Source organism: Strix uralensis, chromosome 15 (genome assembly GCF_047716275.1).
Source record: "Strix uralensis isolate ZFMK-TIS-50842 chromosome 15, bStrUra1, whole genome shotgun sequence".
Taxonomy (NCBI): domain Eukaryota; kingdom Metazoa; phylum Chordata; class Aves; order Strigiformes; family Strigidae; genus Strix; species Strix uralensis.
Genome location: NC_133986.1, coordinates 10,088,535 through 10,102,322, shown reverse-complemented (window position 1 = coordinate 10,102,322; position 13,788 = coordinate 10,088,535). Strand labels below are relative to the sequence as shown.

The 13,788-nt window shown below is 39.5% G+C and overlaps 1 protein-coding gene across 1 annotated transcript in view; it reads left to right on the top strand.

The window, feature by feature from the left end:
• Window positions 1-13,788, top strand: part of SHANK2 (SH3 and multiple ankyrin repeat domains 2) — a 338,478-nt gene that overhangs the window by 316,972 nt on the left and 7,718 nt on the right. Inside the window, exons 20-22 of the mRNA XM_074884646.1 lie at window positions 1,151-1,281; window positions 2,600-2,711; window positions 3,824-6,233. Of these exons, the coding sequence (XP_074740747.1) occupies window positions 1,151-1,281; window positions 2,600-2,711; window positions 3,824-6,233 (2,653 nt within the window). The remainder of the gene's footprint in view (window positions 1-1,150; window positions 1,282-2,599; window positions 2,712-3,823; window positions 6,234-13,788) is intronic.

Below are 13,788 nucleotides of genomic sequence, written 5' to 3'. Positions count from 1 at the left end.
AGTAACACTGCTCTGACTCGCATTGTGGAAACCTAGCAGCCAGGCTAAGGTATTTCACTCACATAAATACCACAGGCTATATAACTAGTCCTTACTTTGGTGAAACTTCAAAGGAAAAGACACTAAATTAACATGATGCAGGAAAGCGAATGCAATGGAAGGCATAGTAAGGAAACCTGTTGGTATGATTCAAGTTTGGATTCTAGTATAGATTGAAAAATCGAACTTTTCTTCAGGCTTAGGCTAGTCATTTAATTTCTCCATGCCTTAGTTTCACAGTAGTAGAAGTGGTAATAAAGGAGCTGTCAGGCTATAATTAGTTGAATATATGGTGCTTTGAGGTCTTCAGTCTGAGGGAGTAACGTTATGTGTTGAATGCTGATGAACCTTGTTTGTGAGCAAAGTTGGAGATGGGGCTAAAACTAACACTAAGCTTCGGAAGATCTTGATTAAAGTTTTCCCTACATTTTATTATCACGTCATATGGTAGATCAGAATCCCAAATCCAAATGTTGAAGTTCTCATTCCGATTTGGACGTTGCCTATTTGGTCTGTTTCTGACCAGAACTAAATACATTCCCAGACTGTCCAGTTATTAAAATATAAAACACATATAAAAGTTTCATTTAAACAAATTATGCAGTTACTAATGCTAATCTAATAATCCAAGAGTGTGAATAAATTCGGATGTGATTATGTAAGGAGAATAGGCATAAAAGAGCACTTCTGGAGTACTTGTTATTGTCCAAAATATCACTAAAATTCTGATGACTAAGTACAGTCTGCTTATCTCTATTTAAAACAGTGCTGTACAGATTCATTATTTCTAAAGGTCTTCTTTCCATTTCTATATAGATATTCTCCCTTCACATTTTGAAGGTTTGAAGAAGAGGATTGTTTTTCGAGTCACACTAAGTAAACATTAAATGCATGCAGGCTTAAAACTAAAGCATGCATGTTATGTAGCAGCAATAAAAAGTGCTCGGCTTGCACGAATTATGATGCTCAAGCGTTGCCTTGTTAAAATGCCAAAAAAACTTTTTCTTTGCATTTTTTTGAAAAGTAAATCTCTTCCTTTGACCTTGCAATACTTACATTTTCAGTTTTTGGACAAATGATATTTATTTTACTGAATACTTTTATATTACAGATAAGGTGGATGAAATAGTACCAGTTTCCAAGCCATCAAGAATTGCAGACAATGCAACTGTGGACTCCAGAGTGGCAACTATTAAACAGCGGCCTTCTAGTAGATGTTTTCCCTCAGCTACAGATATGAATGTGAGTGGTAGCTATGAAGTACTGCTTTCATTTCGGAAACTGATTGGAGGGGGTCTTTTGGCAGTGTGCAAGGCATACAACAGAAATAAATTTACAAACATTGATTTATATACTCATTTTACTTTTATTATCTTGTAACTTTAAGGCACGGTCTACTCTGCATTTCTAATAATAGTTTTTTAACAGAAGAGTCTACGTATCCCTATAAAACTTTTCTGATTGTATCCTTATATTTATTCTGAGGCCATCACATCAACAACATTGCTACCTCAGTGTTACTCAAACAGATGTGAACTTGTTCTGCCTGTAATCTGAGCTGGTGAGATTCCAGTAAATTCTGAACTTGAAGGTGTCAGTACAACACTAAACCCAAGCTAAAAAACTTTGTTGAAAGTCAAGGTATGCTATTTCAGTTTCAGCATCAGAGTTTGTGCAGCCACACAATCTCCACTAATGTGAAGGTTTCCTCTACTGCAGGTTTTTATTATTCCTCATGGCACGTATAATATCTTGATTAAATAATACATGATGATTTGTAAGGGAAGAATTGACATTAATACTATAGCACGTATTAAAAATTTAAATTCCAGACCTCTGAAAATGGATTACTCAATTGCAGAATTTGCTCGTACAGAACTTTGCATGTGAAAAAATAATTGGTTTTATTACATTTTAGATGTATTTTTCCATTACGACCCCTCCGAAAGAGCATGAGTCCTGATACAACAAGCACTTTGCTGTTCTCATCAGCTTGGGATGGAAAGAAATTAAGGCTGTTCTAAGAGGCAGAAAACAACTAGTTTTGTGATGACCTCTAAGAAGGAGGGACAGTTGAGTGCATTGGGATTCAGGTGGTGTTCCTCAGTTCCTCGCTGACTACCAGTGTAACCTTGCACAAGACACCTTGAGTCTGTGCAAGAGCGGGACTGTTCTTCAGAAGTGAGGAGGGCCTACAGCTTGGAGCAGAGCAAATGTTAATAGCTATGCGGTGTGTGGCTAGGCTTTTGGAAGTGAATAAACAAAGTGCAATTGCTCACGCTTCGCTTTTCTTACAGCACACAAAATGTGCTGGAAACTTGTAGATAATTTCAACTAACGCCACTTACAGCTGTTGTCATTTTAATAACATGTAAATAAAGCCCAGCCTTCCCTTTCTCTTCACCTCCTCCCCAAAATAATACCAAATTTGTTATTTTCCATAAGAATTCTAAGTAAAGGGGATAGTGGCTTAGCAGATATGACAGAAGAGTTATTTACATGTGAGAGAAAGACTTGCATGCTTTAATGCTTGTGGGGTTTTTTGTTTGCTTTTTTGTAGTCCATGTATGAGAGACAGGGTATTGCTGTGATGACGCCCACTGTACCAGGGAGTCCTCAAGGTCCTTTTCTGGGTATACCTCGGGGTACAATGAGAAGACAAAAATCTATAGGTAAAATGCTTCTCATGTATAGTTTGCTTGTGCATTAATCACATACTTTTAGTAACTTTGCTTCTTTCTTAAAGCGTATTTCTCCAACATCTTTACCTCAGTGAATGACTGTTTAATTTTTATACAAAGTTCATGAGAAAATAAGTTTGTGTGTAAGATGATATAATTTCCACATTCTGCTTTGATGGCTGTAGGCAAGTATTATGGAATTATAATTTAATTCCTTTCTTTAGAATGTTCCCTCTAACAAGGAGAGGCAGGGAGAAGGAAAAAAAAAAGACCAGTACAAGCCCTTTGCAATGTATTACCTAGGGCAAAATGTTATTTCTTTTGTCTTTGTTATTGAGGCAAAAGCATTGTAATGCTGTGTAGTTTACAAAGGAATCCCTATTGATCAGATGGACTAAAATTCACCTCTTCTTCATTCCAGACGATAACAATAGATGATTTTACAAAAGAGAAAAAAAGAACAGACCAAATTTGGGCTCGCTTTGTTATTGGTAGTAATCTTAGTAGTGATATTTATCAATTTAGAAACACATTATGCTGATGTAAAATTAGCATCTAAATATCACCCAGTTTATTTATGTTAAAAGCCGTATTTGTAATAATATAATGTCATCTTTTGAAATGAACCATTATTATTTTTTCCCCAATAGAATCTTTGCAGTCCCTTTGCTAAGTTTCAAATGCATCTTAAAAATTCATTAGGTTTCTAAGTTGCATTATTATATGCATTTATAGAGTGCTAGAGCAAGGCATAAGCTACTCTTCTGCACAGAATGTCTTCCCTGTTCAATAATTTTCAAAGAAAATGTGCTTCTCTACAGCTACCTCGATGATACATAAAACGAAAACATTTGCCTACACATCAGTGATCAGTTTAATTAAAATTCCGTAGCATCCTTTTTAATTCTGGCATCTGGGTCCCTGGAAGTTCAACAAGAAAGAATGCTTATGGTAGGAATCAACAAAAAGATCTCTTTCATAATGTTGCATATGCCTCATGTCATGTGAAATACACCCCGGCATTTTAGGTCGGATACAGAAATAATACAGTATGAGGGGTCCCGGTGGAAGACAGTGTTTTAAATATACTTTCTGATTTTTAGGAATAACAGAGGAAGAACGGCAGTTTTTGGCTCCTCCTATGCTGAAGTTTACCAGAAGTCTTTCAATGCCTGACACCTCTGAAGATATCCCACCACCACCACAGTCCTTACCTCCTTCACCACCACCACCTTCTCCCTCTCTGTACAACTCTCCCAAATCCCCGACATCAAGGAGCTATGGAACTATTAAACCTCCATTTAATCAGAATTCAGGTTCAAAAATTTCTTTGGTTAGGCCTGAGAATGTGGGAACAATGATAAGGGACAAAGGGATCTATTACAGACGAGAACTGGACCGATACTCTCTGGACTCTGAAGACCTGTACAGTCGTGCCGCATCTCAGGCAAATTTCAGGAACAAGAGGGGTCAGATGCCAGAAAACCCATATTCTGAGGTTGGGAAGATTGCAAGCAAAGCAGTTTACGTGCCGGCCAAGCCAGCGAGGAGGAAGGGGATGCTAGTGAAACAATCCAATGTTGAAGACAGTCCGGAAAAGACCTGCTCTATTCCAATCCCGACAATTATTGTGAAAGAGCCATCCACCAGCAGCAGTGGGAAAAGCAGCCAAGGGAGCAGCATGGAAATCGATCCTCAGTCTTCAGAGCAACCTGGGCAACTCCGACCCGACGATAGCTTAGGTGTCAGCAGCCCGTTTGCAGCAGCCATTGCTGGAGCAGTGAGGGACAGGGAAAAGAGGCTAGAAGCAAGGCGTAATTCTCCAGCCTTCCTTTCCACAGACCTAGGAGATGAGGATGTTGGACTAACACCACCAACACCACGTATGAGGCAATCTAAATTCACCGATGAAGCAATGTTTAGTAGTGAAGATGGTTTTAGACAGCTTATGTCACCATCTCCGATTCCCGCACCTAGAGAGCCTGAAAATCTTTTTAATAGCAGTGAACCCAGCAATCAAAGTGATTCAAGGACATTAAATGCTTCGTCCAAAACGAAAGGTACTGAAAACAGTACAGTGGCAGCTAAGTCCACGAATGCCTCCAGCTCAGATAATTACGTTCACCCGGTCACAGGAAAGCTGTTAGATCCAAACTCACCACTAGCCCTCGCTCTCTCTGCCAGGGACAGAGCCATGAAAGAACAAACACAGCAGATTCCAGGCAAAGGAGACACTGTTAAAGCTGACCTTAATAAACCACTTTACATCGATACAAAGCTGAGACCCAATATCGAAACGACTTTTCCTGTTACTGCTACTGTCACTAGGCAAAGTACTCGTGGCCCATTGAGACGGCAGGAGACCGAGAACAAGTATGAAACAGATGCAGGGAAAGAAAAGAAAGCTGAGGAGAAGAAAAACATGTTGATAAACATTGTGGATACTTCGCAGCAAAAGTCAGCTGGCTTGTTAATGGTTCATACCGTGGACACAGCAAAGTCAGACGATACGCCTGAAGATGAAGAGGAAAAGATAGCTGAAATGGAACCGAGCCCTGAAAACTCCCCACCAGAGAGGCCAGAGGGGAGCGAGGAAGCAGAAAGTGAGCTGAACGTACCTGCTGCACCTGAGCCACCGGCATCTCCCTGCAAAACCATCGTAGCAGCGAGCTCTGTCGACGACCCTGTCATCTTGCCGTTCCGCATCCCTCCTCCTCCCTTAGCATCAGTTGATATTGATGAAGAGTTTATTTTTACTGAGCCACTACCACCCCCCTTAGAGTTCGCCAACAGCTTTGATATCCCCGACGACCGTGCAGCTCCTGGTTCGGCTCTAACGGACTTGGCTAAGCAAAGAAAAAATGGCACGCCTTCACCCGCGCCATTTGCCCCCAGCCAGTCAACAAATTCCTTAGACAGTAAAAAGCAAGTGGGTCTTTCAAACTGTTTGCCTGCCTCCTTTCTGCCACCCCCTGACAGCTTTGATAACGTCACTGACTCTGGGATTGAGGAGGTAGACAGTCGAAGTAGTAGTGACCATCACTTAGAGACAACCAGCACTATCTCAACAGTGTCCAGCATCTCTACCTTATCCTCGGAAGGGGGTGAGAACGTGGATACTTGTACAGTCTATGCAGATGGGCAAACATTTCTGGTGGACAAACCCCCAGTACCTCCTAAGCCAAAAATGAAGCCCATAATCAACAAAAGCAATGCACTTTACAAGGACGCGCTAATTGAAGAAACTGTAGACAGCTTTGTTATTCCTCCTCCCGCTCCGCCCCCACCTCCGATCAGTGCACAGCCCAATATGGCTAAAGTTGTTCCCCAAAGGACATCTAAGCTATGGGGTGATGTGACGGAGGTGAAAAGCCCAATTCTCTCAGGCCCAAAGGCTAATGTTATTAGTGAATTGAACTCAATACTCCAGCAAATGAACAGAGAGAAATCCTCAAAGCCAGGGGAAGGATTGGAGTCACCTACTGGAACAAAAACTGCAAGTCTCAGTACAAGGTAAATGTAATTAACCAAATAATTTTCTAATAAAGGCTTGATTTTTTCCATCCCTTCACTAGCTTCCCCTCTAAATCACATAGATTAAAGAAGAATATACTGTCTATTGTACATGTTTGCTTAATGAATGCATTGCCTATGACAAACAGTTTTACAGAGGGGAAGAATTTCCTACATCGTCAACATTTATGTAGTCTACACCATAGGAGCGGAGCTTTCTCAGTCCTCTCCAAATTCAAAGACAGTTTCCACAAACCTTTCAGTTCTTTTGATGTGAGTTACTTAGATTTATTTTTAAGTAGTACTTTTCTCTTTAAAAAACTTTTCTTTTAAAGTGGGGTGATAATTTAATTCTTTTACAGTCACATAATTTATTTTGGCTTCAAACAGGTAAAAAAAGTGGTTTTGTGTAGACTTACTTCACATTCACTGTGTGATGTCATTTGATTCATGCTGATGCCTCTCATAATTCACTTTATCATGAAGTATAAAGCTGTCTTAGAAAATCACTCATTGAAATCACTTTGCACTATGCATGTTATTACTAAAAAGTTAATTTAGCATCCCTACCACTTAGTATTATGGGTTTTAAGTTCTTTCTGTTGCGCACGCTTGTTAGTGAATAGTCTCTGATGTTTAACAGGTTCAAGGAGGTGGCTTATTTCTCCCAACAGCAGTATCCCTCGTAGCGCAGTGTTACACATTTGCACATAAGTGGTTTCTGAAAGGTACTTAGTGATAAGTAACTTACAGTAGTCAGACACCATTGGGTAAATGTGTAAGTAATTGTGTAGTCACATTTGTGTGGAATATGGATATAGTACCATGAAATCCATGGTTATGAAAAAAAAAAGGTAATTTTGTTAGTTTTATTGAGAGACTGAGGTATTTCTTTTTGTGGTGTGGAATGGTTTGGTCTTACATACAGCAGTTAAATGTACCTTTTACTGAAGTATTGCGTATTGTTTGGCCCCAACTGCTCCATAGAAATGCATTGTTTGCAGAAATCAGTGCTGAGTTTGCTTTAAAAAAAAGATACCATCTAAGTAAATTTCATTAGAATTATTCTGCTGGATAATAAATAACTTGGCCTTTGAAAAGCTCTTTGAAAAGTTCTTTGCGTGTATGAAGATAATTTGGTTTTAGGGGAAGGGTGGCCCTGTTAATTGCAAATGATTGCTCATTCAGAAAACAGTGTGATCAAAAGCCTCAGCATCAGGCAATTATATTATTTCCTGCAAGATGGAAGTCATCAAACTGGTGACAGGGAGGTACGGAGGTTATACAATTTTTAGAATGAAGAGATGGAAGAAAAAGACTGAAATTCAGGAGTTTCTGTCAGCGGCACTTGACTAAATGGCGTAGAAATTGAGTTGTCTGTATGGAAAAGCCTTAATACATAAAAAAAGAAACAGTGAAAACTAAAAAAAGAAACAGTGAAAACTGTACAAGAAAAACAATATATACTGGCTGCCTGATGATAGTCTTTAAACAAAGTTAGCACAGCAGCTGAACACTATACATTTGAGAATACCTCAGGCAAGCATAAGATCAATACTTGTGCACTAAGCTTGACTTTACATAGGCCTTGTCTTGCAGATGACTCTGACAGTTTCATTTCATACTGTTTTTCTTATGTATTCAAGAATATTATTTTTGCTAGACCTTGATTGTCTTGCTTGTTAAGCCATGTGAACATGTTGCCTTTACCTTCATATGTACAATATTATTTATCATCTTTTATATTTAAACTGATAGTTATTTCCAGGTTACAGTAGATATGTTTAGCATCCCTATTTTATTAGAAAGTAGCTGAGGCTAGCAACTACAATGTACTGTAAATATGTCAAAGTCTTATCATTGCTGAGAGGAAAATGGAAAGTAGAAGCAAATAGAGATACATTTTTTGTGTGAAAAGACATTTAAACAGGTATGAAGGTTGGAAGAAAATTGGAAAACTACTATACCACTTCACTGGAGAAAAGCAAACTATCATGTAAGCAAGAGTAGTCCCATATATGTTACATTGTAGAGAAAGATCTGACTTGGACAGTGTTAGAAAGTTATGTTGCTTTTCTGTCCTTCATTTTTTTAATTCTTATAACTCAGCTTTGGCAAATTACATAGTCTTCATTATGGAATACAGAGACTCAGTTTGGACACAAAACCACAATAAGAATTATTTCAATGTGGCTGAAATCCTACTTCTTTCCTGAAAAGTAAACCCAAACAAGTGTCTTTGCAAACTAGAGAGAGGATCTTGGGATATAGCAATGCCAAAAGACCTACAAGGTAATAAATAAGAAAAGTTGACGGTGGCATAGAGCAGCAAAACTCTTGGCTGCTGTTTGACTGTGGAAGAAAATGACACCTCCACAGAATTCCCGGTGGGAACGGAAGGTAAGAGGGCTGTATTTTGTTTCCTTCTTTTTTCAAAACTGGTGTGATTACATTATTTTTTAATTGAGATAAAGACACTAAAATGATCAGAAAAGGTTACTCAGGATTTCTTTCTTAAGCTAAGTAATAAATCAGTGACAGCAGAAGAGAGACAATCATCTAGAGATATTAAAAGTATGCTTTAAAAGGTGCTGCAGGCAATTCCTTTTCCTCTTAACAAGAATGAGGTAGAGAGATGTAAGTGGAGAAGTTCACTTGTAGATTCAGAACTGCTACTTGTAAAGCAGCAGTGGTTTGTTGGGTGGTGTCTGTCTGTCTGTGCCTGTGCCCAGTTCCCGACTGCCCCTGGAGCAAGGCTGACACCTTTTCCTCTTTCTGAGCTTACCCAGCTCCACGTGCCAGGCGCAGATGAGTGGGGATTGATTTCTGAGCTTGATAAAGAGTGTGAAAGAGGGAGCAAGAGGCTAATAGCAAAATTTATCACAGTGGAGAAAATGCTCCGATTTCTTTTTGTTGTGCTATGTATGTTTATACTCTGAACTGTCTGCATTAAATTTCAGTTCTGTTCTCAAAGGTGCCTGCATAAAAGCAATGGATGCATGGTAAATGCTTCCCAGACAAAGGCATTTTTATTACTGCTTTTACTGCCTGATCTTTTAAAAAGCTAAATAAATGACAGCCTTTGTAGCCCAATTGCACAACTGACACAATTTTTTACAATGCTGTCAAATATTATGACCAAGGAGTACCATCTTGCCAAAATTCCAAGTATTAAAGCTAATATTTAAATTTTAAAGCTAAAATTATTGATTTTTCTTGATTTTTTTCTGATACTATAAAGCCTAGGACAACCAACTGTAGCGCTTGTAGTCCTTTTCTGTGAGGTAGCATTAGAAAGGGAGCAAGGAATCTTAGCTCATGGAAAGCAGGGATTCTGCTACATTAAAGAACAACTCGTTAGCTCTGCTAAAGGAAAAGTGATAAAAAAGGAGTACGCCTGTTCATATCCTTCAGCCAAAGAGACGTATTGGGAAGTGTTATAAATAGGAACATTGTTCACAGGCTCACTTGGGTTATGCTCACAGCACTAGCAGCCTGATGAAATTAAAAATATGTATTTGCTCATTGGGATACACATGAAGTTATAGCCCAAATAGCAATCCTGAATATCACTAGGAGTTACTTTTGCATAGCCAGTAGACATACAATTGTAGTTCACTCATGGCAATTGCCCCATTAGGATAGCATAGAGGTGAATTAAATTGTAGATAGTTGGGTAATGGCTTGCTACAGAAACCCATAAAAATATCTTCTTTATATGTTTTTGATAAATGAGGATTAGGAAGAGATTGTTCTACAGTACTGAGCAGCATTTCTCTCTCAATTATTACATTAGAAAATGACCCCAGACTTGCTTTTTTTCTCTGCACACTGGTTTAATATTAATATTACACAGTGTATTTATAGTTTTCCGTGATTCTTATGGAGACATCAAGCTACAAGATTTTTAAATAGAGCATGGAAGCGTTTGGCTGGAAACCATCTGCTTCTCGATGGCAGTGACCAACCGTGGGATAGGAAAAAGAAGACTGGTAGGGGAAGGAAAAAGAGGAAGAAGCGAAAGGATGTGGTTGCTCATTTTGTATTAATAAAAGCGTAATTAAAGGGTTTGATGAGAAGGTTCTGGAACAGAGCTCCAGATCCCACTCCCAGTTTTGGCCATCATTTATTTTAAGAGACTTTGGAGATCAGTCCTGGTGATAGAGATTTGTATCTGATCTATCCATTTAGTCAGGCCACAACATCCGACCATCACTTCCTCCACTTTTGCCCATCCTTCCTTACAGAAACGGTTGAGGGTGTTTGGATATGGGGCTCCATTTGACCCAGATAACCCAGAACTAAAGCCCCAGTGATGAGCTCTGGTTGCGATTCCCATTTCCGAATTTGGATATGCACAGGTACAGAGATGGGAAAACCCAGCCCGGGGGAGCCCCGCGGCTTGGCAGGTGATGCTCTGCTGTCAGCGAGCGGGGCGAGGAGGGCGGGACGTGTAACGGTAGTATCGACCATGAGGCTATAAATATAGCAGTGCTATAAATTCACTTGAGAGGCTACTGACTTTTCTATGGAGCTGATGAAAGAAATGGAGAGAAGACTAATGCAGGGGTTTTTATCAGGTTAAGGGAGGAGTGCTCGCTCTGTCTGTGAACCCAGCAGTCGCTTAGCAACATAATGATCAAGTGCAAGCCTGCGAGATCCACTGAATAATGTCAGCGTGATTAACGCAGAATAGACCCAGTGGCTGCGAAGGAGAAAAAACACAGCCCCCAGTGAAAACAGCATCCTTCCACCACGACTCCAGCGTACTAATAAGGAATAATGAACAGCAACTACTGCTGCTCTCTACCATCACCATACCAAAATGATCGATAGCTTTGCCATAGGGAGAAACAGTTTCTGCTTCAAACGGTGCTTATGTTTCTCCAGCTGTGTTTGCACAGTGTCCCCATGGCCTCTGGGGCAGCTTGGGCGTCACTCCTGGTAGTGGGAAATGCTCATGAGAAGTGTGGGAGTTATGGAGGATGCTTAACCACGCAGGATCGAGTCCTATCTAGGAAGAATAACCTGTACTGTGTTGGCATAACAAGTTTTAAAAGTGAAACTGCCTGTGGCCAGGTTTTTTGTCCATCTCTGATTCTTTTTTTTTTTTTTTTAATGACTATTTAGTAAAGTCCTATTTTTCCACAAACAGGTAAGGCAGAACTGAACTTAGTAGCAAGTCCTGCATAGGAACTGATCCTGCATTTGGTTTATTGTAAAGGATGTCTGGATTTCGTAGATGATGAAATATGTATCTTGTAATATGTATTCTCAAGCCTTGATTTTTTCAGTTTACTGCTGTCCCATTAGATTCATTTCATTTCGTTAACCGTTTGTCAGCCAATTTCACAGGATTGCTTGCTTTGTCAGTAATTTTTGCAGTGTTTCAGTCATTCCATTTTGTCATTTTTATTTGCTGTCATGACTGCTGTTGTCAGAAGAGGGTCATGCTGAAGTGCCATGAAGTAAGTGACGACCATAAAGCATAGAGTATTCGATGTTGTACATTCTGCTTCTTTTTAATGCTCACTCATTGTTATTGCATTTTAGTGATTTTTTGGTGTTGACCTTGTTACAAAGTGCAATGTGGATTAGATCATCCTAATCCAGAAATGGTAGCCATTCTAAAACCAGAAATAGGATGACATCTCAAGCTGAAATAAAAGCCACTTTTGTCAGAGAAGTATTCAGCAAATGTTTTGATAGCATGAGCACATAAGGCCAGATTCCTGAACTTATGTCTGAGCTCCTAAATAAGGGCATGATTTTTCAAGTAGGCCCAAATTCTGCTGGATTTTTGGAGGTGGAGGGGTGGAGAGGGGTGATTAGTGCAGTTTTACATACTGATGTGAGGTTAAAAGTAAAGACAAATTAAACTAGCCCTCGAAATAATCAAGACCTGTTGCGGTGGTCACTGTGGAGTCTTTTGTCCTTGGAAGCTGTGGGATTTCCCCCTTTCTGCTTCCAGCATCCCTTGACCTTTTTCCCTGCAGCTCTCCAGGGAGAGAGGGCTGAGGCCATCTCCTGGTCCTCTGGCCCTCATCAGCACCATTCCCTTACCGCCAGTTTCCAGACATTTGTGCCATTTGCATGGAAACTGTCGCTCTTGAACAGACTCCCACAGACCTTAATGATTATTCGTCACTCCAACTGAACAGTGTTACTTGCAACAGACACTAACCACTTCTCAATTCTTCTGACTAAAATACCGCTATTATAAGAAGCTCTGTATCCTGCCAGTCATCACGTCAGCCCTTGTTCTTAATCTTCCCCCAAAACAGACAATTATTGTCTTACTTTCCTACCATACAATTTTCCTTTGACAATCCAAAAATAAAGTAAAAATATTATAAGAGTTGAAGGCAAAGTTTTGGGTTTGTGTGTTCTCAGAAATCTGTAAAAAGTTAATTTCTTGCAGTACCTCTGTGTAGGGACTCATTTCCCTCATTGGTTCTCTTGGTTGTCGAGATTTTTTCTCTGTTACAATGGAAGAGCTTTGTCAGAAACAGCAAGTCTTTTGGTGAGTTACAGGATAAAACAGCTCCCCGTGAGAGCATGTTTGTTGTTTTTGTTTTTTTACATGGGAGGCTCCTAGGAGCTGTTGCAGCATGCCATATTTCATTGATTTGCTTCTGATATTAAGTTAACAGTAAATTTGAATCCTGCAAATCTAATTTAAAATTTAAAGAATTTCTTGCCTACAAGCTGTGTTGATGGCTTTTATAGTTGGAGGCCACATCATTGTGACATAGAAATTATATATTGTAATTTTAATATGAGGCAACATAATGGGTGTTGCAATCAGTGCAGTCTTACAGCAACAAATGTTTATAAATTACTACCATATGCTGATTCTAATAGAGCAAATTTTATTTAAAATAATTATCAGACTTTTCACCTTTTTAAAATGAAATTTGAGTTTAGGCAGGTTTAATATGGATTTAATATGTTTAGTATAACTGATGATTAAATAAGGCATAAGAAATTGCTCTTATTAAAAATCTGGAAGACCCACAACACGACAAAAACATGCCTGCTCTCCAGCTGGAATGCGCTTGCTCCTTATTGACCAAGATACCAATCAACCGTGAAATGCAAGACAGCTGATGGTTTCAAGGCTGTGTCTGCATCACAGATTGTATTGGAGATGTCATAAATTATAATTTAGGATGCATAGGAGTTACAAAAACATGCGTGTTTTTTTTCCTTGGATTACAATTACAGTACAGCAGTCTCTATAACATGCTGGAGTTGATATGGCAGGTGAAAGAAGGGAAGAAGAGAGGGGGAAAATGAATCTTGGAATTAAAAACTTCAAACTGAAAGCCTGGAAATGCAACTCTGGGCTTCAGCGGACTTGCACAACCTTCACGAGGGCTGTGTCTGTGCTGTAGAAGGCTGTGGAGCTGATAGCCGAGCTGGCTGAAGCAGAGCAGCTGGAAATGAGCACAAACTCAGTCTTGGAGGTTGCCGAATAATTTTGGAGGCAGCAGTGACCTCAAGTTGCTGTGGTTAAAACTCGTCCTAAACAGGAACACCATTGCAGCAGTGG